The sequence below is a fragment of the Hyla sarda genome, chromosome 9 (genome assembly GCF_029499605.1).
Source record: "Hyla sarda isolate aHylSar1 chromosome 9, aHylSar1.hap1, whole genome shotgun sequence".
Lineage (NCBI taxonomy): Eukaryota > Metazoa > Chordata > Amphibia > Anura > Hylidae > Hyla > Hyla sarda.
The window spans coordinates 174,325,251-174,351,991 of NC_079197.1; the positions used below are offsets into that span (position 1 = coordinate 174,325,251).

Sequence of the window (26,741 nt, forward strand, 5' to 3'; positions counted from 1 at the left end):
TTCCACCCTCCATATACTGGTCTCATATACGTGTGTACCTGTATAGAGCAGTCACTTACACCCTCCATATACTGGTCTCATATACGTGTATACCTGTATAGAGCAGTCACTTCCACCCTCTATATTCTGGTCTCATATACGTGTGTACCTGTATAGAGCAGTCACTTCCACCCTCCATATACTGGTCTCATATACGTGTATACCTGTATAGAGCAGTCACTTCCACCCTCCATATACTGGTCTCATATATGTGTGTACCTGTATAGAGCAGTCACTTCCACCCTCCATATATTGGTCTCATATACGTGTGTACCTGTATAGAGCAGTCACTTCCACCCTCCATATACTGGTCTCATATACGTGTGTACCTGTATAGAGCAGTCACTTCCACCCTCCATATACTGGTCTCATATACGTGTGTACCTGTATAGAGCAGTCACTTACACCCTCCATATACTGGTCTCATATACGTGTATACCTGTATAGAGCAGTCACTTCCACCCTCCATATACTGGTCTCATATACGTGTATACCTGTATAGAGCAGTCACTTCCACCCTCCATATACTGGTCTCATATACGTGTATACCTGTATAGAGCAGTCACTTCCACCCTCCATATACTGGTCTCATATACGTGTGTACCTGTATAGAGCAGTCACTTCCACCCTCCATATACTGGTCTCATATACGTGTATACCTGTATAGAGCAGTCACTTCCACCCTCCATATACTGAGTCTCATATACGTGTGTACCTGTATAGAGCAGTCACTTCCACCCTCCATATACTGGTCTCATATACGTGTGTACCTGTATAGAGCAGTCACTTCCACCCTCCATATATTGGTCTCATATACGTGTGTACCTGTATAGAGCAGTCACTTCCACCCTCCATATACTGGTCTCATATACGTGTATACCTGTATAGAGCAGTCACTTCCACCCTCCATATACTGGTCTCATATACGTGTATACCTGTATAGAGCAGTCACTTCCACCCTCCATATACTGATCTCATATACGTGTGTACCTGTATAGAGCAGTCACTTCCACCCTCCATATACTGATCTCATATACGTGTGTACCTGTATAGAGCAGTCACTTCCACCCTCCATATACTGGTCTCATATACATGTATACCTGTATAGAGCAGTCACTTCCACCCTCCATATACTGGTCTCATATACGTGTATACCTGTATAGAGCAGTCACTTCCACCCTCCATATACTGATCTCATATATGTGTGTACCTGTATAGAGCAGTCACTTCCACCCTCCATATACTGATCTCATATACGTGTGTACCTGTATAGAGCAGTCACTTCCACCCTCCATATACTGATCTCATATACGTGTATACCTGTATAGAGCAGTCACTTCCACCCTCCATATACTGATCTCATATACGTGTGTACCTGTATAGAGCAGTCACTTCCACCCTCCATATACTGGTCTCATATACGTGTATACCTGTATAGAGCAGTCACTTCCACCCTCCATATACTGATCTCATATACGTGTGTACCTGTATAGAGCAGTCACTTCCACCCTCCATATACTGATCTCATATACGTGTGTACCTGTATAGAGCAGTCACTTCCACCCTCCATATACTGATCTCATATACGTGTGTACCTGTATAGAGCAGTCACTTCCACCCTCCATATACTGGTCTCATATACGTGTATACCTGTATAGAGCAGTCACTTCCACCCTCCATATACTGGTCTCATATACGTGTATACCTGTATAGAGCAGTCACTTCCACCCTCCATATACTGGTCTCATATACGTGTATACCTGTATAGAGCAGTCACTTCCACCCTCCATATACTGGTCTCATATACGTGTGTACCTGTATAGAGCAGTCACTTCCACCCTCCATATACTGGTCTCATATACGTGTGTACCTGTATAGAGCAGTCACTTCCACCCTCCATATACTGGTCTCATATACGTGTGTACCTGTATAGAGCAGTCACTTCCACCCTCCATATACTGGTCTCATATACGTGTGTACCTGTATGGAGCAGTCACTTCCACCCTCCATATACTGGTCTCATATACGTGTATACCTGTATAGAGCAGTCACTTCCACCCTCCATATACTGGTCTCATATATGTGTGTACCTGTATAGAGCAGTCACTTCCACCCTCCATATACTGGTCTCATATACGTGTATACCTGTATAGAGCAGTCACTTCCACCCTCCATATACTGATCTCATATACGTGTGTACCTATATAGAGCAGTCACTTCCACCCTCCATATACTGGTCTCATATACGTGTATACCTGTATATAGCAGTCACTTCCACCCTCCATATATTGGTCTCATATACGTGTGTACCTGTATAGAGCAGTAGATGATATGTGGCGTCAGCCTCTCCATGCATTGTCTATGGAAGAGTTCAGCACTTGGGCATCTCCCTGCTCCAATAGACAATGTATGGAGTGACAGGCGGCACATGTTGTCTACCGCTCCATACAGCTGAGAGAACCGGGGGCCCGTTTTGAAGATCAGATGCTTATTTTTTATTCTGTGGATAAGTAATTTTTGGCCGGATAACCACTGTTAAGATAAAAAATTTATCTTTTTCTTTTTACTATAATTTGCCATAAAGGGGTACAACAGAGCTCTCTGCTGACACCTCTGCTTGTCTCAGGAACTGTCCTAAGCAGGAGAGGTTTGCTATGGGTGATTTGCTCCTACTCTGGACAGTTCCCGAGACAAGCAGAGGTGTCAGCAAAGAACACTGTTGTCAGACAGAAATGAACAACTCAACTTCAGCAGCTGATAAGTACTGAAAGGATTAAGATTTTTTTAATAGAAGTAATTTACAAATCTGTTTAACTTTCTGGAGCCAGTTGATATATAAAAAAAAATAAAAAAAAGTTTTTATCCTGGAATACCCCTTTAAGTCCACAAGGTCTTCAAGAGCCTCCCAGGGTGACCCATTATTATGAGGATTCATTTCACTTCGACCAATGTGTCATTGTATCTTTCTTGATCTCCAGGTGCCAAAATATGTGTCCAGTTTGAGCCGGCTTATGCATAGCTTTAAGTGGTCTCTAACCTTTCAATGGATTACGTTGGATGTAGCATCATAACATACCACATGACAAAGGGTTAAGTTCTATTGACCATTACTATTGTTTGCCAACGCGTACATGTGTAATTTTGAGCCCAAATATATCCAGCATTTTCAATATTTCCAGACTAAATTAAGTTTACAAGGGTTAATAAACACGGCTCTAATGTTTCTAGAGTAGAAGGTATATAGTACATCCAGGCAGGCTGCGCTGCGTGTTACGATAATGATTTTTCAGATTAACCCTATTGATTACATTCCAGCAAATGTCCCCAATAGATTTAAGATTCTACACAAACGGGAGATGAACTGGATTTATTGTCAAATACATTGGTCTCTAATGGACTAGACAAAACCATTGAAAGTCATTTTTAGTGAGTGATTACCTATAAATAATATTTACATTTGTGTGTGTATATATATATATATATATATATATATATGTCTTACAACTGAGGTGAGGGCTATATTTATTAGGATTATTTCTGTTCAGCTCTGTATATGTTTGCATCCTATATTGAGCTTTCTCCATTCTTTAGCTCATTGATGTATTTATTAATACTTTTTAGACAATTATATGCGGTTGTTTTTATGCATATACATCAGTGTTAATGCATCATATACTTATCTGTATAGGTTATCAATTTATAACCCCCCAGTAATATTATTACTGGTGACATATAATCTTTAACCCCTTAAAGGGGAACTCCGGCCCAAAGACATCTTATGAGAAACCAGTGATCAATGATGAAGATCAGTGTGTGCAGTGTTATAGGTCCCTATGGGATAACAATGATCAGTGTGTGCAGTGTTATAGGTCCCTATGGGATAACAATGATCAGTGTGTGCAGTGTTATATAACACTGCAAAAAAAAAGTGGAAAAAAAAGTGAATAAAGATAATTTAACTCCTCCCCTATTAAAAGTTTGAATCACCCCCCTTTTCCAATAAAAAAAAAACACAGTGTAAATAAAAATAAAAATAAACATATGTGCTATCACCGCGTGTGGAAATGTCCGAATTATAAAAATATATAATTAATTAAACCGCTCGGTCAATGGCGTGCGCGCAAAAAAATTCCAAAGTCCAAAATAGTGCATTTTTGGTCACTTTTTATATCATTTAAAAATGAATAAAAAGTGATCAATAAGTCCTATCAATGCAAAAATGGTACCGTTAAAAACTTCAGATCACGGCGCAAAAAATGAGCCCTCATACTGCCCCATACACGGAAAAATAAAAAAGTTATAGGGGTCAGAAGATGACAATTTTAAACGTATTAATTTTCCTGCATGTAGTTATGATTTTTTCCAGAAGTCCGACAAAATCAAACCTATATAAGTAGGGGATCATTTTAATTGTATGGACCTACAGAATAAAGATAAGGTGTCATTTTTACCGAAAAATGTACTACATAGAAACGGAAGCCCCCAAAAGTTACAAAACAGCGTTTTTTTTTTTCAATTTTGTCGCACAATGATTTTTTTTCCCGCTTCACCATAGATTTTTGACGTCATTACAAAGTAGAATTGGTGGCACAAAAAATAAGCCATCATATGGATTTTTAGGTGTAAATTTGAAAGAGTTATGATTTTTTAAAGGCAAGGAGCAAAAAACGAAAATGCAAAAACGGAAAAACCTCCGGTCCTTAAGGGGTTTTAATGTGCCCTGGTACTTGACGCTCAAAGACGTAAATTTATGACCTGTCCATGGAACGAGCTAAGGAGCTATCAGCAGATATCAGCTATCGCACTGATGTCCACCATTAACCCTTCAGATGCCATGATCAATAGTAATCACCATTACTGGGGTCCAATGAGTCAAGATGGCCGCAGGAGATCCTCTCACCTGCCTCCCTGCGGCTCCGGCGATCTTCTCCACTGGTCTGCCTTCTAGCAGACCAGAGAAGTAGATCGCTGTTGCGTCTGATCAGTGCTATACCTATGCATAGCACTGAACAGTAATAGCAGTCTAATGATTGCTATAAATTGTCCCCTATGGGGGACATAAAATGAAATTATAATGAATAGATATAGCTGATAAAATCAACTAAAAGACCAGTCCTCAAGGTATATATATATATAGGGGAGAAATTGAGGATAGTACAAGATAATAGATGATCCAGGTGGTATTAATAAAAATATAATATTTATTAAATAATATATATTAGTGGCTACTGTTCGCTGTCCCTGCAGGGCCGTTGCATGGGACATAAAACAGCAAAATAGATGTACGGTACATAAAATAAGCACTTAATGAGGCGAATAGTAAAATCAAATGATAAAATCAAATATTGAATCGACAACTTGCATCTAAAGTAATAGATGCTCAAATAATAATACTGAGTCAATGGGAAGTCAAAGAAATCAATGTCTCTCAATATCAGAGCATTCCAATGGCTGGATGTGATGTCCGCTTTTCTATACGCTGCCGATCTGAATTTAATGAATAGTAACAGTGTTTGATGCAGTGTGTCCAGCGTTGGTGGTACAGTCTTTACGTACGATAGTCTTTATGCACAATGTACTGATTGTGGTAGCACAATGTTACAAATTGTATTGGCAAGATCAGGGTCCGGTGCACAGCACCACTCACCACTCCTGGGATCGTTCTTAGAGCCGGCTCGGCGGTGTGGCACGGAGGTGTCAGGTCTCCGGCAATAACTGGTCACGGTCCCCAGTAACTTGTTAGCGCTGCAAGTCTCCTCCTTCAGAGGTCCGCGGCTGGCACGGATGGCGCCGGCGTAGCAGGTATACCGTGGGTCTGTGGGTGATGTATAGAGACAGCGGTAGTGCAGCGGTGCATGTAGGAGCGGCGTCCCTCGTGTGGACTGAGCGCTAATGCGCGCGTAGAGCAGCAGTAGGTAGTAGTGGTCCCGGAACTGGGGACTTCCAGCAGTTCCAAACAGAGTTCTGAATAAAGCTGGATTAATAATAATTTGAGGTAGATAAGGCTATATGCAAGTATTAAATGGGCTTCTAGACGCGTTTCAAGGCCACGGCCTTTTCTTCAGTAGAAATATAGTTAGATAAAAAATTGAAATAAAGTTTTTAAAATGTGAATAAGCCAATCACCCAATAAAAATTAAAAGCCCACCTTTTCCCATTTTACAAAAAAAAAGTGTAAAAAAATAAAATAAACATATTTTGGTATCGGCAAGTGCATAAATGTCTGAAATATTAAAATATACTATTAATGGTAATGTAAGGTAATGTGTTTTGGTCACATCACCGAGAAATTAAATAAAAAAGTGATTAAGAAGTCATATACAGTGATCCCTCAACCTACAATGGCCTCAACATACAATAGTTTCATTATACAATGGTCCTTTCTGGACCATTGTAAGTTGAAACCAGACTCAACATACAATGCTACGGACAATCCAGATCTGTGCAATGTGTCAATGGCTGGAAGAACCGACCAATCAGAATGGGCAATTTACTGGTAAAACACCTGTATTACTGAAGTGTATGCACTGACTGGTGTCTGGTAGTGTCCCCTACAGTACAGGGAGGTATTACATGTTCTGTACTCTTTACCTGTATTACTGAAGTGTATGCACTGACTGATGTCTGGTAGCGTCCCCTACAGTACAGGGAGGTATTACATGTTCTGTACTCTTTACCTGTATTACTGAAGTGTATGCACTGACTGGTGTCTGGTAGCGCCCCCTACAGTACAGGGAGGTATTACATGTTCTGTACACTTTACCTGTATTACTGAAGTGTATGCACTGACTGATGTCTGGTAGCGTCCCCTACAGTACAGGGAGGTATTACATGTTCTGTACTCTTTACCTGTATTACTGAAGTGTATGCACTGACTGGTGACTGGTAGCGCCCCCTACAGTACAGGGAGGTATTACATGTTCTGTACACTTTACCTGTATTACTGAAGTGTATGCAATGACTGATGTCTGGTAGCGCCCCCTAGAGTACAGGGAGGTATTACATGTTCTGTACTCTTTACCTGTATTACTGAAGTGTATGCACTGACTGGTGTCTGGTAGCGCCCCCTACAGTACAGGGAGGTATTACATGTTCTGTACTCTTTACCTGTACCAGGGTTACCTGCTTCTTTGGACACCAGGTGAGGGCGGCTCCATTTAACTTTTTTAGGATATTGCGTGTACTGTACAGGACCCTGAAGAAGCTTCTGTCCTCTACATAGACCAGTGTTTCCTAAGCAGGGTGCCCCCAGCTAATGCAAAACTACAACTCCCAGCATGCCCGGACAGCCTTTGGCTGTCCGGGCATACTGGGAGTTGTAGTTTTGCAACAGCTGGAGGCACCCTACTTAGGAAACGCTTATCTACTTATTTTTCTTTAATCCTCACTTTTTCCTATTTTTCGGATGACATTTTGGGGGCTTCAGAACCAATTACCAGGTTTCCATAGAGTTCTGGTCTCAACATACAATGGTTTCAACATACAATGGTCGTCCTGGAACCAATTAATATTGCAACTTGAGGGACCACTGTATAGGCAAGAGTGGAACCAATAAAAACTACAGATCACAGCGCAAAAAATTAGCCTTCATACAGCCCCATATACAGAAAAATTAGGAAGTTATTGGGGGGTCAGAATAGGGAGATTTTAAACATACTAATTTAAAAATAAAAATAAAGTTTGAGTTTTTAAAAGTAGTACAATAATAAAAAATCGTGTAAACATGGGGATCATTTTAATTGTTATCAAGCCACAGACAAAAGAAAACATGTCGTGTTTTACCATGAAGTGAACTGTGTAAAAACTAAACCCTCCAAAAGCTGCTAAATTGTGGTTTTCTTTTTATTTCCTTCCAAAATTATATATTTTTTTGTTGCACCGTACATTTTATGGTAAAATGAAAGGTGTCATTACAAGGTACAATTGGTGGCGCAAAAAACAAGCCTCATATGTGTCTGTGAATGAGAAAATAGAAGAGTTATGGCTCTTAGAAGGGCGAGGGGGGGAGGGGGGGGGGGGGTAGAAACAGAAATGCCAAAATGAATCTGGCTGTGTCCATATCGCCTCCCTACTTATGTTTTGTATATTTTTTAGCAACTTTTATTTATGTCCTATTCTGACCCCTATAACTTTTTTTATTTCTCCCTATACCGGCCTGTATGAGGGTCCTTTTTTGCATCCCGATCTTTAGTTTTTAACGATACCATATTTGTTTTGATGTGACTTTTTGATCGTTTTTTTTTCTATAAAATTCAGGAGTTGCTGTTAGTTACTAACTACAACTCCCAGCATACCCTGATGCAGCCTGCAGCTCAGCAGCTGCCCCAAACGACAAACTACAACTCCCAGCATGTTGGACTATATAGTAGTATATAGTATAGGTCAGTGTTTCCCAAACTGGGTGCCTCCAGCTGTTGCAAAACTACAACTCCCAGCATGTTGGACTATATAGTAGTATATAGTATAGGCCAGTGTTTCCCCACCAAGGGTGCCTCCAGCTATTGCAAAACTACAACTCCCAGCATGTTGGACTATATAGTAGTATATAGTATAGGTCAGTATTTCCCAACCAGGGGTGCCTCCAGCTGTTGCAAAACTACAACTCCCAGCATGTTGGACTATATAGTAGTATCTAGTATAGGTCAGTGTTTCCCAACCAGGGTGCCTCCAGCTGTTGCAAAACTACAATTCCCAGTATGTTGGACAATATAGTAGTATATAGTATAGGTCAGTGTTTCCCAACCAGGGTGCCTCCAGCTGTTGCAAAACTACAATTCCCAGTATGTTGGACTATATAGTAGTAGATAGTATAGGTATGTGTTTCCCAACCAGGGGTGCCTCCAGCTGTTGCAAAACCAGAATTCCCAGCATGTTGGACTATATAGTAGTATATAGTATAGGTCAGTGTTTCCCAACCAGGGTGCCTCCAGCTGTTGCAAAACTACAACTCCTAGCATGTTGGACTATATAATAGTATAGGTCAGTGTTTCCCAACCAGGGGTGCCTCCAGCTGTTGCAAAGCTACAACTCCTAGCATGCCCGGACAGCCGTTGGCTGTCCGGGCATGTTAGGAGTTTTATTTTGCAACAGCTGGAGGTCCCCTGGTTGGGAAACACTGGTATAGTATATGGTGTAACATTCCGGGAGTTGGAGGATTGGTTGGATAAATACCGGCCATTGCATTGCCGGTATTTTTAATATAAGAATACCGTCAGGGTCACCAAAATACCGGCCAGGTAACAACCCTACTGTGTACCAAAAACTCTGATAAGTGACTCCAGCACAACTATATTGTCTATTAGGGTCTGAGGTAGTCTAATATCTCCCTCCTGTCTCATCAGAGGCTCAGCCTGTTCCTATGCATCTCCCCTATGCTTTACACTGCAGCTCTGCTTCATCAAAGTGACTGCAGCAAGTCAGTGCATAAAGAGATCATTTCTATTACAGGAAGGACAAAAGATTCTAAATGACAAGTTAGTAAAGACCTCCAATAAGAAGATTATCAGGAAACTACCGTACATAGTCTGTGGGTAAAAGTCTTTAAAAAGAAGGAGGTTCCTCAATAAGGGAACACCACCATTGGCCCCCATTTTCACTGAATCACACAGCATAGAGAAGGAGCATGGTCCTTCCATTTAGTGAATGACCCCCGCCGTCATCTGTGTTGTGTTTTGTTTCCGCAGCAATGTTCTGAAGCCACCCAGTCAGCAGGTAAAGTGGGCGCAGCGGACTACACTGCTTCTGTTGTGGTTGGAGGTAAAAAATGGTGAAGCCATCATTCTGTTATAGTAATAATATGAGTGCACGACCGTACTGATACCAAGTGGACACACAACATCCATACTAGACTCTCAGTTAAAGGAACAGTGAAACGTCTACAGAAGACCACCTCCTTAGATCTCAGACCAGATTTTGTGTAACATATTTTTGTCTACCATACATTATATATAGTGTCTATTTTCTTTGAGAAGACCACTTTTCAATGTAATTTTCCGTGATCTTCTCAAAGACGTTTCACTGAATCTATAAAAAAACAAAAAACAAAACATGAAATACAATAAAAGTTGTGAAGCTTCAAGAAATATCCAGAAATATGGAAACCAACCCAACTATCACCTTCTGGACTGCTGTGTTGTGTTGGTAATGAGGGTGCCTTATTGAGTTTGTGGTGGGCTTTGTGTGTGACATGTATTTGTAGTGTGCTTTGTGAGTGATGTGTTGTCTTGGTGGTGTGCTTTGTGGGTGACGTGTTGTATTAGCGGTGGGCTTTGTGGATAATGTCTTGAGTTGGTGGTGTGCTTTGTGGGTGATGTGTTGTGTTGGTGGTGTGCTTTGTGGCTGACGTGTTATGTTGGTGGTGTGCTTTGGGGGTGATGTGTTGTTTTGGTGGTGTGCTTTGTGGGTGATGTGTTGTGTTGGTGGTGTGCTTTGTGGGTGACGTGTTATGTTGGTGGTGTGCTTTGTGGGTGATGTGTTGTGTTGGTGGTGTGCTTTGTGGGTGATGTGTTGTGTTGGTGGTGTGCTTTGTGGGTGATGTGTTGTGTTGGTGGTGTGCTTTGTGGGTGACGTGTTATGTTGGTGTTGTGTTGGTGGTGTGCTTTGTGGGTGACGTGTTGTGTTGGTGGTGTGCTTTGTGGGTGATGTTTTATGTTGGTGGTGTGCTTTGTGGGTGATGTGTTGTGTTGGTGGTGTGCTTTGTGGGTGACGTGTTATGTTGGTGGTGTGCTTTGGGGGTGATGTGTTGTTTTGGTGGTGCGCTTTGTGGGTGATGTGTTGTGTTGGTGGTGTGCTTTGTGGGTGACGTGTTATGTTGGTGGTGTGCTTTGTGGGTGATGTGTTGTGTTGGTGGTGTGCTTTGTGGGTGATGTGTTGTGTTGGTGGTGTGCTTTGTGGGTGACATGTTGTGTTGGTGGTGTGCTTTGTGGGTGACATGTTATGTTGGTGGTGTGCTTTGTGGGTGATGTGTTGTGTTGGTGGTGTGCTTTGTGGGTGACGTGTTATGTTGGTGTCGTGTTGGTGGTGTGCTTTGTGGCTGACGTGTTATGTTGATGGTGTGCTTTGTGGGTAACTTGTTATGTTGGTGGTGTGCTTTGTGGGTGACGTGTTGTGTTGGTGGTGTGCTTTGTGGCTGACGTGTTATGTTGGTGGTGTGCTTTGTGGGTGACATGTTGTGTTGGTGGTGTGCTTTGTGGGTGACATGTTATGTTGGTGGTGTGCTTTGTGGGTGACGTGTTGTGTTGGTGGTGTGCTTTGTGGGTGATGTGTTGTGTTGGTGGTGTGCTTTGTGGGTGATGTGTTGTGTTGGTGGTGTGCTTTGTGGGTGATGTGTTGTGTTGGTGGTGTGCTTTGTGGGTGACGTGTTATGTTGGTGTCGTGTTGGTGGTGTGCTTTGTGGGTGACGTGTTGTGTTGGTGGTGTGCTTTGTGGCTGACGTGTTATGTTGGTGGTGTGCTTTGTGGGTGACATGTTGTGTTGGTGGTGTGCTTTGTGGGTGACATGTTATGTTGGTGGTGTGCTTTGTGGGTGACGTGTTGTGTTGGTGGTGTGCTTTGTGGGTTACGTGTTCTGTTGGTGGTGTTCTTTGAGGGTGACATGTTATGTTATTGGTGTGCTTTGTGTGTGACGTGTTATGTTGGTGGTGTGCTTTGTGGGTGATGTGTTGTGTTGGTGGTGTGCTTTGTGGGTGATGTGTTGTGTTGGTGGTGTGCTTTGTGGGTGATTTGTTATGTTGGTGGTGTGCTTTGTGGGTGATTTGTTATGTTGGTGGTGTGCTTTGTGGGTGACGTGTTATGTTGGTGGTGTGCTTTGTGGGTGACATGTTGTGTTGGTGGTGTGCTTTGTGGCTGACGTGTTATGTTGGTGGTGTGCTTTGTGGGTGATTTGTTATGTTGGTGGTGTTCTTTGTGGGTGACTTGTTATGTTTGTGGTGTGCTTTTTAGGTGACGTGTAGTGTTGGTGGTGTGCTTTGTGGGTGACGTGTTATGTTGGTGGTGTTCTTTGTGGGTGACTTGTCATGTTGGTGGTGTGCTTTTTGGGTGACATGTTGTGTTGGTGGGGTTCTTTGTGGGTGACGTGTCGTGTTGGTGGTGTGCTTTGTGGGTGATGTGTTGTGTTGGTGTTGTGCTTTGTTGCTGACGTGTCGTGTTGGGGGTGTGCTTTGTGGGTGATGTGTTGGTGGTGTGCTTTGTGGGTGATGTGTTGTGTTGGTGTTGTGCTTTGTTGCTGACGTGTCGTGTTGGGGGTGTGCTTTGTGGGTGATGTGTTGGTGGTGTGCTTTGTGGGTGATGTGTTGTGTTGGTGGTGTGCTTTGTGGGTGACATGTTGTGTTGGTGGGGTTCTTTGGGGGTGACGTGTTGTGTTGGTGGGGTTCTTTGTGGGTGACGTGTTGTTTTGGATGTGTACTTTGTGGGTGACTTGTCGTGTTGGTGGTGTGCTTTGTGGGTGACGTGTTATGTTGGTGTTGTGTTAGCGGTGTGCTTTGTGGGTGACTTGTTATGTTGGTGGTGTGCTTTGTGTGTGACGTGTTGTGTTGGTGGTGTGCTTTGTGGCTGACGTGTTATGTTGGTGGTGTGCTTTGTGGGTGACGTGTTGTGTTGGTGGTGTGCTTTGTGGGTGACATGTTATGTTGGTGGTGTGCTTTATGGGTTACGTGTTCTGTTGGTGGTGTTCTTTGTGGGTGACGTGTTATGTTGGTGGTGTTCTTTGTGGGTGACTTGTCGTGTTGGTGGTGTGCTTTTTGGGTGACATGTTGTGTTGGTGGGGTTCTTTGTGGGTGACGTGCCGTGTTGGTGGTGTGCTTTGTGGGTGATGTGTTGTGTTGGTGGTGTGCTTTGTTGCTGACGTGTCGTGTTGGGGGTGTGCTTTGTGGGTGATGTGTTGTGTTGGTGGTGTGCTTTGTGGGTGACATGTTGTGTTGGTGGTGTTCTTTGTGGGTGACATGTTGTGTTGGTGGGGTTCTTTGTGGGTGACGTGTTGTGTTGGTGGGGTTCTTTGTGGGTGACGTGTTGTGTTGTTGGGGTTCTTTGTGGGTGACGTGTTGTGTTGGTGGTGTACTTTGTGGGTGACGTGTTATGTTGGTGGTGTGCTTTGTGGGTGATGTGTTCTGTTGGTGGTGTGCTTTGTGGGTGATGTGTTATGTTGGTGGTGTGCTTTGTGGGTGAAGTGTTGTGTTGGTGGTGTGCTTTTTGGGTTACGTGTTTTGTTGGTGGTGTTCTTTGTGGGTGACGTGTTATGTTGGTGGTGTGCTTTGTGGCTGACGTGTTATGTTGATGGTGTGCTTTGTGGGTGACGTGTTATGTTGGTGGTGTGCTTTGTGGGTGACGTGTTATGTTGGTGGTGTGCTTTGTGGGTGACATGTTGTGTTGGTGGTGTGCTTTGTGGGTAACTTGTTATGTTGGTGGTGTGCTTTTTAGGTGACGTGTTGTGTTAGTGGTGTGCTTTGTGGGTGACGTGTTGTGTTGGTGGTGTGCTTTGTGGGTGACGTGTTGTGTTGGTGGTGTACATTGTGGGTTACTTGTCATGTTGGTGGTGTGCTTTGTGGGTGACGTGTTATGTTGGTGGTGTTCTTTGTGAGTGACTTGTCATGTTGGTGGTGTGCTTTTTGGGTGACATGTTGTGTTGGTGGGGTTCTTTGTGGGTGACGTGTCGTGTTGGTGGTGTGCTTTGTGGGTGATGTGTTGTGTTGGTGGTGTGCTTTGTTGCTGACGTGTCGTGTTGGGGGTGTGCTTTGTGGGTGATGTGTTGTGTTGGTGGTGTGCTTTGTGGGTGACATGTTGTGTTGGTGGTGTTCTTTGTGGGTGACATGTTGTGTTGGTGGGGTTCTTTGTGGGTGATGTGTTGTGTTGGTGGTGTGCTTTGTGGGTGATGTGTTGTGTTGGTGGTGTGCTTTGTGGGTGACATGTTGTGTTGGTGGGGTTCTTTGTGGGTGACGTGTTGTGTTGGTGGTGTACTTTGTGGGTGATGTATTGCCATGTAAGTGATGATATTTTTCCCATCACTACTATAGGTATGCAAAGCTAACACTGTTCAGGAGACTGTGCAGGCTTGGAAGAAGTATCAGGAAGATTGTGAGATAAGAATGAGGACGGTTCCTCCACTGGCCGGTGAGAAAAATAGTAAAAAATAAGAAGTGTTATAAGGAAAGAAAAAGATGGTTGTAACAGTTGTTGAGAGCAGAGTCTGTCATATGTCTACAGAATGATCCACTGGTCACCCAAAGATTTACAGATTGCCTGGACTATACACACCAACTCAGACCATGTGATCTATACACACCAACTCAGACCATGTGGACTATACACACCAACTCAGACTATGTGGTCTATACACACACCAACTCAGACTATGTGGACTATACACACACCAACTCAGACTATGTGGACTATACAGACACCAACTCAGACAATGTGGTCTATACACACCAACTCAGACTATGTGGACTATACACACCAACTCAGACTATGTGGACTATACACACCAACTCAGACTATGTGGACCATACATACCAACTCAGACTATGTGGACTATACACACACCAACTCAGACTATGTGGACTATACACACCAACTCAGACTATGTGGACTATACACACCAACTCAGACTATGTGGTCTATACACACCAACTCAGACTATGTGGTCTATACACACACCAACTCAGACTATGTGGTCTATACACACACCAACTCAGACTATGTGGACTATACACACCAACTCAGACTATGTGGACTATACACACACCAACTCAGACTATGTGGTCTATACACACACCAACTCAGACTATGTGGTCTATACACACCAACTCAGACTATGTGGTCTATATACACACCAACTCAGACTATGTGGTCTATACACACACACCAACTCAGACTGTGTGGACTATACACACACACCAACTCAGACTATGTGGACTATACATGTGGACTATACACACCAACTCAGTCTATGTGGACTATACACACACCAACTTAGACTATGTGGACTATACACACCAACTCAGACTATGTGGTCTATACACACACCCACTCAGACTATGTGGTGTATACACACCAACTCAGACTATGTGGCCTATACACACACCAACTCAGACTATGTGGCCTATACACACACCAACTCAGACTATGTGGTCTATACACACACCAACTCAGTCTATGTGGACTATACACACCAACTCAGACTATGTGGACTATATACACACCAACTCAGACTATGTGGACTATACACACACCAACTCAGACTATGTGGTCTATACACACCAACTCAGACTATGTGGACTATACACACACCAACTCAGACTATGTGGACTATACACACACCAACTCAGACTATGTGGTCTATACACACCAACTCAGACTATGTGGACTATACACACACCAACTCAGACTATGTGGACTATACACACCAACTCAGACTATGTGGACTATACACACCAACTCAGACTATGTGGACTATACACACACCAACTCAGACTATGTGGACTATACACACACCAACTCAGACTATGTGGACTATACACACACCAACTCAGACTATGTGGACTATACACACCAACTCAGACTATGTGGACTATACACACCAACTCAGACTATGTGGACTATACACACACCAACTCAGACTATGTGGACTATACACACCAACTCAGACTATGTGGTCTATACACACCAACTCAGACTATGTGGACTATACACACACCAACTCATACTATGTGGACTATACACACACCAACTCAGACTATGTGGACTATACACACACCAACTCAGACTATGTGGACTATATACACACCAACTCAGACTATGTGGACTATACACACCAACTCAGACTATGTGGACTATACACACACCAACTCAGACTATGTGGACTATACACACCAACTCAGACTATGTGGTCTATACACACCAACTCAGACTGTGTGGTCTATACACACCAACTCAGACTATGTGGACTATACACACACCAACTCAGACTATGTGGACTATATACTCACCAACTCAGACTATGTGGACTATACACACCAACTCAGACTATGTGGACTATACACACACCAACTCAGACTATGTGGACTATACACACACCAACTCAGACTATGTGGACTATACCCACCAACTCAGACTATGTGGACTATACTCAGACTATGTGGACTATACTCAGACTATCTGGACTATACTCAGACTATCTGGACTATACTCAGACTATCTGGACTATACTCAGACTATCTGGACTATGCACATACTCAGACTATCTGGACTATACACATACTCAGACTATCTGGACTGTACTCAGATTATCTGGACTGTACTCAGACTATCTGGACTATACACATACTCAGACTATCTGGACTGTACTTAGACTATCTGGACTGTACTCAGACTATCTGGACTATACACATACTCAGACTATCTGGACTATACATATACTTAGACTATCTGTACTATACTCAGACTATCTGGACTATACACATACTCAGACTATCTGGACTATACACATACTCAGACTATCTGGACTATACATATACTTAGACTATCTGTACTATACTCAGACTATCTGGACTATACACATACTCAGACTATCTGGACTATACATATACTCAGACTATCTGGACTATACATATACTCAGACTATCTGGACTATACATATACTCAGACTATCTGGACTATACTCAGACTATCTGGACTGTACTCAGACTATCTGGACTGTACTCAGACTATCTGCACTATACTCAGACTATCTGGACTATACTCAGACTATCTGGACTATACACATACTCAGACTATCTGGACTATATACATACTCAGACTATCTGGACTATACACATACTCAGACTATCTGGACTATACTCAGACTATCTGGACTATACATATACTCAGACTATCTGGACTATACTCAGACTATCTGGACTATACATATACTCAGACTATCTGGACTATACTCAGACTATCTGGACTATACATATACTCAGACTATCTGGACTATACTCAGACTATCTGGACTGTACTCAGACTATCTGGACTGTACTCAGACTATCTGGACTATACACATACTCAGACTATCTGGACTATACACATACTCAGACTATCTGGACTATACACATACTCAGACTATCTGGACTATACTCAGACTATCTGGACTATACATATACTCAGACTATCTGGACTATACTCAGACTATCTGGACTATACATATACTCAGACTATCTGGACTATACTCAGACTATCTGGACTGTACTCAGACTATCTGGACTGTACTCAGACTATCTGCACTATACTCAGACTATCTGGACTATACTCAGACTATCTGGACTATACACATACTCAGACTATCTGGACTATATACATACTCAGACTATCTGGACTATACACATACTCAGACTATCTGGACTATACTCAGACTATCTGGACTATACATATACTCAGACTATCTGGACTATACTCAGACTATCTGGACTGTACTCAGACTATCTGGACTGTACTCAGACTATCTGCACTATACTCAGACTATCTGGACTATACTCAAGACTATCTGGACTATACACATACTCAGACTATCTGGACTATACACATACTCAGACTATCTGGACTATACACATACTCAGACTATCTGGACTATACTCAGACTATCTGGACTATACATATACTCAGACTATCTGGACTATACTCAGACTATCTGGACTATACATATACTCAGACTATCTGGACTGTACTCAGACTATCTGGACTATACTCAGACTATCTGGACTATACATATACTCAGACTATCTGGACTATACTCAGACTATCTGGACTATACATATACTCAGACTATCTGGACTGTACTCAGACTATCTGGACTATACTCAGACTATCTGGACTATACTCAGACTATCTGGACTATACATATACTCAGACTATCTGGACTATACTCAGACTATCTGGACTGTACTCAGACTATCTGGACTGTACTCAGACTATCTGCACTATACTCAGACTATCTGGACTATACACATACTCAGACTATCTGCACTATACTCAGACTATCTGCACTATACTCAGACTATCTGGACTATACCCATATAAGGTTCTTTATGCACTAGGATGCCATGTATAAGAGATTCTTGTCATATCTGTCACATCTCTGTCCTGTGTTGCAGGCGTTTACTGTAATCGCACATTTGACATGTACGTGTGCTGGGGAGATGCTGCTGCTAACACAACCCACACAGAGTCCTGCCCATCCTACCTGCCCTGGTACCCACAAGGTGAGAGGACACGGGGGGTGAAGAGCTACTTGGGGGGTAAATGATAGATAACTACAACTAACCCATCTGCATCTCTGCTCCATTTGTCAGTGAGGGACGGCCTTGTATTCCGGCGCTGTGGTTCCGATGGTCAGTGGGTTCGGGATGAGACAGACATGCCTTGGAGAGACCACTCTCAGTGTGAGAACATCGACCCGGAACAGGATCAGTCACATGTAAGAGAATCTACAACCATAGATACTAACATAGATAAATACTGTAGATCCTAATGAGGACAGTCCTGATTATGTGATGAGGACAGTCCTGATTATGTGATGAGGACAGTCCTGATTATGTGATGAGGACAGTCCTGATTATATGATGAGGACAGTCCTGATTATGTGATGAGGACAGTCCTGATTATGTGATGAGGACAGTCCTGATTATGTGATGAGGACAGTCCTGACTATATGATGAGGACAGTCCTTATTATGTGATGAGGACAGTCCTGATTATGTGGTGAGGACAGTCCTGATTATGTGATGAGGACAGTCCTGATTATGTGATGAGGACAGTCCTGATTATATGATGAGGACAGTCCCGACTATGTGATGAGGACAGTCCTGATTATGTGATGAGGACAGTCCTGATTATGTGATGAGGACAGTCCCGACTATGTGATGAGGACAGTCCTGATTATGTGATGAGGACAGTCCTGATTATGTGATGAGGACAGTCCTTATTATGTGATGAGGACAGTCCTTACTATATGATGAGGACAGTCCTTATTATGTGATGAGGACAGTCCTGATTATGTCATGAATACAGTCCTGATTATGTGATGGGGACAGTCCTGATTATGTGATGAGGACAGTCCTGATTATGTGATGAGGACAGTCCTGATTATGTGATGAGGACAGTCCTGACTATATGATGAGGACAGTCCTTATTATGTGACGAGGACAGTCCTGATTATGTGGTGAGGACAGTCCTGACTATGTGATGAGGACAGTCCTTATTATGTGATGAGGACAGTCCTGATTATGTGATGAGGACAGTCCTTATTATGTGATGAGGACAGTCCTTACTATATGATGAGGACAGTCCTTATTATGTGATGAGGACAGTCCTGATTATGTCATGAATACAGTCCTGATTATGTGACGAGGACAGTCCTGATTATGTGATGAGGACAGTCCTTATTATGTGATGAGAACAGTCCTTATTATGTGATGAGGACAGTCCTGATTATGTGATGAGGACAGTCCTTATTATGTGATGAGGACAGTCCTTACTATATGATGAGGACAGTCCTTATTATGTGATGAGGACAGTCCTGATTATGTCATGAATACAGTCCTGATTATGTGACGAGGACAGTCCTGATTATGTGATGAGGACAGTCCTTATTATGTGATGAGAACAGTCCTTATTATGTGATGAGGACAGTCCTGATTATGTGATGAGGACAGTCCTTATTATGTGATGAGGACAGTCCTTATTATGTAATGAGGACAGTCCTTATTATGTAATGAGGACAGTCCTTATTATGTGATGAGAACAGTCCTGATTATGTGATGAGGACAGTCCTGATTATGTGATGAGGACAGTCCTGATTATGTGATGAGGACAGTCCTGATTATATGATGAGGACAGTCCCGACTATGTGATGAGGACAGTCCTGATTATGTGATGAGGACAGTCCTTATTATGTGATGAGGACAGTCCTTACTATATGATGAGGACAGTCCTTATTATGTGATGAGGACAGTCCTGATTATGTCATGAATACAGTCCTGATTATGTGATGGGGACAGTCCTTACTATATGATGAGGACAGTCCTGATTATGTGATGAGGACAGTCCTGATTATGTGATGAGGACAGTCCTGATTATATGATGAGGACAGTCCTGATTATGTGATGAGGACAGTCCTGATTATGTGATGAGGACAGTCCTGATTATGTGATGAGGACAGTCCTGACTATATGATGAGGACAGTCCTTATTATGTGACGAGGACAGTCCTGATTATGTGGTGAGGACAGTCCTGACTATGTGATGAGGACAGTCCTTATTATGTGATGAGGACAGTCCTGATTATGTGATGAGGACAGTCCTGATTATGTCATGAATACAGTCCTGATTATGTGACGAGGACAGTCCTGATTATGTGATGAGGACAGTCCTTATTATGTGATGAGAACAGTCCTTATTATGTGATGAGGACAGTCCTGATTATGTGATGAGGACAGTCCTGATTATGTGATGAGGACAGTCCTTATTATGTGATGAGGACAGTCCTTATTATGTAATGAGGACAGTCCTTATTATGTGATGAGGACAGTCCTGATTATGTGATGAGGACAGTCCTGATTATGTGATGAGGACAGTCCTGATTATGTGATGAGGACAGTCCTGATTATGTGATGAGGACAGTCCTGACTATGTGATGAGGACGGTCCTGATTATATGATGAGGACAGTCCTGATTATATGATGAGTACAGTCCTGATTATGTGATGAGGACAGTCCTGATTATGTGATGAGGACAGTCCTGACTATGTGATGAGGACAGTCCTGATTATGTGATGAATACAGTCCTGATTATGTGATGAGAACAGTCCTGATTATGTGATGAATACAGTCCTGATTATGTGATGAGGACAGTCCTGATTATGTGATGAATACAGTCCTGATTATGTGATGAGGACAGTCCTTATTATGTGATGAGGACAGTCCTGACTATATGATGAGGACAGTCCTTATTATGTGATGAGGACAGTCCTTATTATGTGAGGAGGACAGTCCTGACTATATGATGAGGACAGTCCTGATTATGTGATTTTGGACAGTCCTGATTATGTGGTGAGGACAGTCCTGACTATATGATGAGGACAGTCCTGATTATGTGATGAGGACAGTCCTTATTATGTGATGAGGACAGTCCTTACTATATGATGAGGACAGTCCTTATTATGTGATGAGGACAGTCCTGATTATGTCATGAATACAGTCCTGATTATGTGACGAGGACAGTCCTGATTACGTGATGAGGACAGTCCTTATTATGTGATGAGAACAGTCCTTATTATGTAATGAGGACAGTCCTGATTATGTGATGAGGACAGTCCTTATTATGTGATGAGGACAGTCCTTATTATGTAATGAGGACAGTCCTTATTATGTAATGAGGACAGTCCTTATTATGTGATGAGAACAGTCCTGATTATGTGATGAGGACAGTCCTGATTATGTGATGAGGACGGTCCTGATTATATGATGAGGACAGTCCTGATTATATGATGAGTACAGTCCTGATTATGTGATGAGGACAGTCCTGATTATGTGATGAGGACAGTCCTGACTATGTGATGAGGACAGTCCTGATTATGTGATGAATACAGTCCTGATTATGTGATGAGAACAGTCCTGATTATGTGATGAATACAGTCCTGATTATGTGATGAGGACAGTCCCTATTATGTGATGAATACAGTCCTGATTATGTGATGAGGACAGTCCTTATTATGTGATGAGGACAGTCCTGACTATATGATGAGGACAGTCCTTATTATGTGATGAGGACAGTCCTTATTATGTGAGGAGGACAGTCCTGACTATATGATGAGGACAGTCCTGATTATGTGATTTTGGACAGTCCTGATTATGTGGTGAGGACAGTCCTGACTATATGATGAGGACAGTCCTGATTATGTGATGAGGACAGTCCTTATTATGTGATGAGGACAGTCCTTATTATGTGATGAGGACAGTCCTGACTATATGATGAGGACAGTCCTGATTATGTGATGAGGACAGTCCTGATTATGTGATGAGGACAGTCCTTATTATGTGATGAGGACAGTCCTGACTATGTGATGAGGACAGTCCTGATTATGTGATGAGGACAGTCCTGATTATGTCATGAATACAGTCCTGATTATGTGATGAGGACAGTCCTGATTATGTGACGAGGACGGTCCTGATTATGTGATGAGGACAGTCCTGATTATGTGATGAATACAGTCCTGACTATATGATGAGGACAGTCCTGATTATGTGGTGAGGACAGTCCTGATTATGTGACGAGGACAGTCCTGATTATGTGATGAGGACAGTCCTGACTATATGATGAGGACAGTCCTGATTATGTGACGAGGACAGTCATGATTATGTGAGGAGGACAGTCCTGACTATGTGATGAGGACAGTCCTGATTATGTGGTGAGGACAGTCCTGATTATGTGGTGAGGACAGTCCTGATTATGTGAGGAGGACAGTCCTGACTATGTGATGAGAACAGTCCTGATTATGTGGTGAGGACAGTCCTGATTATGTGGTGAGGACAGTCCTGATTATGTGAGGAGGACAGTCCTTATTATGTGATGAGGACAGTCCTGATTATGTGAGGAGGACAGTCCTGATTATGTGGTGAGGACAGTCCTGATTATGTGGTGAGGACAGTCCTGATTATGTGAGGAGGACAGTCCTGACTATGTGATGAGAACAGTCCTGATTATGTGGTGAGGACAGTCCTGATTATGTGGTGAGGACAGTCCTGATTATGTGAGGAGGACAGTCCTGACTATGTGATGACAACAGTCCTGATTATGTGGTGAGGACAGTCCTGATTATGTGGTGAGGACAGTCCTGATTATGTGAGGAGGACAGTCCTGATTATGTGATGGGGACAGTCCTGATTATGTGGTGAGGACAGTCCTGATTATGTGGTGAGGACAGTCCTGATTATGTGATGAGGACAGTCCTGATTATGTGATGAGGACAGTCCTGATTATGTGGTGAGGACAGTCCTGATTATGTGGTGAGGACAGTCCTGATTATGTGATGAGGACAGTCCTGATTATGTGATGAGGACAGTCCTGATTATGTGGTGAGGACAGTCCTGATTATGTGATGAGGACAGTCCTGATTATGTGGTGAGGACAGTCCTGATTATGTGGTGAGGACAGTCCTGATTATGTGGTGAGGACAGTCCTGATTATGTGGTGAGGACAGTCCTGATTATGTGATGAGGACAGTCCTGATTATGTGTTGAGGACAGTCCTGATTATGTGGTGAGGACAGTCCTGATTATGTGGTGAGGACAGTCCTGATTATGTGGTGAGGACAGTCCTGATTATGTGGTGAGGACAGTCCTGATTATGTGATGAATACAGTCCTGATTATGTGATGAGGACAGTCCTGATTATGTGGTGAGAACAGTCCTGATTATGTGGTGAGGACAGTCCTGATTATGTGATGAGGACAGTCCTGATTATGTGGTGAGGACAGTCCTGATTATGTGGTGAGGACAGTCCTGATTATGTGGTGAGGACAGTCCTGATTATGTGGTGAGGACAGTCCTGATTATGTGATGAATACAGTCCTGATTATGTGGTGAGGACAGTCCTGATTATGTGATGAATACAGTCCTGATTATGTGGTGAGGACAGTCCTGATTATGTGGTGAGGACAGTCCTGATTATGTGATGAATACAGTCCTGATTATGTGGTGAGGACAGTCCTGATTATGTGGTGAGGACAGTCCTGATTATGTGATGAGGACAGTCCTGATTATGTGGTGAGGACAGTCCTGATTATGTGGTGAGGACAGTCCTGATTATGTGATGAATACAGTCCTGATTATGTGGTGAGGACAGTCCTGATTATGTGTTGAATACAGTCCTGATTATGTGGTGAGGACAGTCCTGATTATGTGGTGAGGACAGTCCTGATTATGTGTTGAATACAGTCCTGATTATGTGGTGAGGACAGTCCTGATTATGTGGTGAGGACAGTCCTGATTATGTGGTGAGGACAGTCCTGATTATGTGATGAGGACAGTCCTGATTATGTGATGAATACAGTCCTGATGTGGTGAGGACAGTCCTATGTCTGTGTTCTGGGTTCTGTATATTTTCAGGACCACATCTCTACTGGTTCTGGACTCCTCTATAATCATGAATAAAAACCCTTTCTTTGTTATAATGATACAGAACGTATAATAACCGGACTCTGACTCCTATATAGTACCCGTCCCCTGTGTATAACATCACTAACTCCTTTATGAGGTTGTGTATTATATATATATATACAGGGCCCTTTGATCCTCTGTATTAGTTAAATGAATGATAAATATTTATGGTTGGAGCAGCAGCGCCCTCTGGTGACAGTCAGTAGCTCCTGCACTGGGTATAGTTATGATTGTTGCTCTCTTTTTCTCGCAGCATCAGGCCTGGATCCTGTCGCAGCTGCGAGTCATGTACAGTGTGGGATACGGCATCTCCCTGGCTGCCCTTGTGGTGGCGCTCTGCATCCTGACTCTGCTCAGGTCTGTGCACTCCCTTTAATTTCGATGTACCGTGTATCTGTTAATGATTGGAGCTGTGCACTGTACTTTACACACCAGCTTCTCTCCACACCAGTGTTACCCAACCAGTGTGCCTCCAGGGAGCAGTGTTTTCAGACCAGGGTGCCTCCAGCTGTGGCAAAACTACAACTCCCAGCATGCTGGGAGTTGTAGTTTTGCAACAGCTGGAGTCACCCTGGTCTGAAAACACTGCTCCACACAGACGGTTGGCACATTAGAGTTGGCAGAGTGATTTCTTTCAGATATGGCACAGTATTTAACATAGTTCATAAGGTTGAAAAAAGACCAGAGTCCATCAAGTTCAACCTAAAATCCCTAATGAGTCCCTATTGAGTTGATCCAGATAAAGGCAAAAAACCCTCATACTAGAGGTAAAAATTCCTTCCCAATATGTCATCAGAATAAATCCCTGGATCAACGTTCTGTCCCTATAAATCTAGTATACATAACCACCAATGTTATTATTCTCCAAAAATGCATCCAGACCTCTTTTGAGTTCACCATGACACCTCCTTAGGCAGAGAATTCCACGGTCTCACTGCTCTTACAGTAAAGAACCCCCGTCTGTGCTGGTGTAGAACCCTTCTTTCCTCTAGACGTAGAGGATGCCCCCTTTTTATAGATACAGTCCTGGGTATAAATAGATCATGGAGAGATCTCTGTACTGTCCCCTGATATATTTATACATAGTTATTAGGTCGCCCCTAAGCCTTCTTGTTTCTCAACTAAATAACCCTAATTCTGATAATCTTTCTGGGTACTGTAGTCCTCCCATTCCCCGTATTACTCTGGTTGCCCGTCTTTTAACTCTCTCCAGCCCCACTATATCTTTCTTGTACACTGGTGCCCAGTACTGTACACAGTATTCTATGTGTGGTTTGACCAGTACTGTACACAGTATTCCATGTGTGGTCTGACCAGTACTGTACACAGTATTCTATGTGTGGTTTGACCAGTACTGTACACAGTATTCCATGTGTGGTCTGACCAGTACTGTACACAGTATTCCATGTGTGGTCTGACCAGTACTGTACACAGTATTCTATGTGTGGTCTGACCAGTACTGTACACAGTATTCTATGTGTGTTCTGACCAGTACTGTACACAGTATGCCATGTGTGGTCTGACCAGTACTGTACACAGTATTCTATGTGTGGTCTGACCAGTACTGTACACAGTATTCCATGTGTGGTCTGACCAGTACTGTACACAGTATTCTATGTGTGGTCTGACCAGTACTGTACACAGTATTCCATGTGTGGTCTGACCAGTACTGTACACAGTATTCTATGTGTGGTCTGACCAGTACTGTACACAGTATTCCATGTGTGGTCTGACCAGTACTGTACATAGTATTTTATGTGTGGTCTGACCAGTACTGTACACACTATTCTATGTGTGGTCTGATCAGTACTGTACACAGTATTCCATGTGTGGTCTGACCAGTACTGTACATAGTATTCTATGTGTGGTCTGACCAGTATTGTACACAGTATTCTATGAGTGATCTGACCAGTACTGTACACAGTATTCTATGTGTGGTCTGACCAGTACTGTACACAGTATTCTATGTGTGGTCTGACCAGTACTGTACACAGTATTCCATGTGTGGTCTGACCAGTACTGTACACAGTATTCTATGTGTGGTCTGACCAGTACTGTACACAGTATTCCATGTGTGGTCTGACCAGTACTGTACATAGTATTTTATGTGTGGTCTGACCAGTACTGTACACACTATTCTATGTGTGGTCTGATCAGTACTGTACACAGTATTCCATGTGTGGTCTGACCAGTACTGTACATAGTATTCTATGTGTGGTCTGACCAGTATTGTACACAGTATTCTATGAGTGATCTGACCAGTACTGTACACAGTATTCTATGTGCGGTCTGACCAGTACTGTACATAGTATTCTATGTGTGGTCTGACCAGTACTGTACACAGTATTCTATGTGTGGTCTGACCAGTACTGTACACAGTATTCTTTGTGTGGTCTGACTAGTGATTTGTACAGCGGTAGAAATATTTCCTTGTCGTGAGATTCTATGCCCATATTGATGCCACCCATGATTTTATTTGCTTTGGCAGCAGCTGCCCGAAACTGGTCTCTACAGCTAAGTTTA

The 26,741-nt window shown here is 42.8% G+C and overlaps 1 protein-coding gene across 11 annotated transcripts in view; it reads left to right on the forward strand.

Annotated features, from left to right (window-relative positions):
- Positions 1-26,741, forward strand: part of GIPR (gastric inhibitory polypeptide receptor) — a 265,555-nt gene that overhangs the window by 211,992 nt on the left and 26,822 nt on the right. For 8 of the 11 annotated variants that reach the window (XM_056540708.1, XM_056540703.1, XM_056540709.1 and 5 more), the window contains 5 exons: positions 9,723-9,795; positions 14,045-14,141; positions 18,158-18,265; positions 18,356-18,480; positions 24,472-24,575. In XM_056540708.1, coding sequence (XP_056396683.1) covers positions 9,723-9,795; positions 14,045-14,141; positions 18,158-18,265; positions 18,356-18,480; positions 24,472-24,575 — 507 coding nt within the window. The remainder of the gene's footprint in view (positions 1-9,722; positions 9,796-14,044; positions 14,142-18,157; positions 18,266-18,355; positions 18,481-24,471; positions 24,576-26,741) is intronic. The other 3 variants (XM_056540710.1, XM_056540714.1, XM_056540711.1) reach the window with 2 other exon arrangements.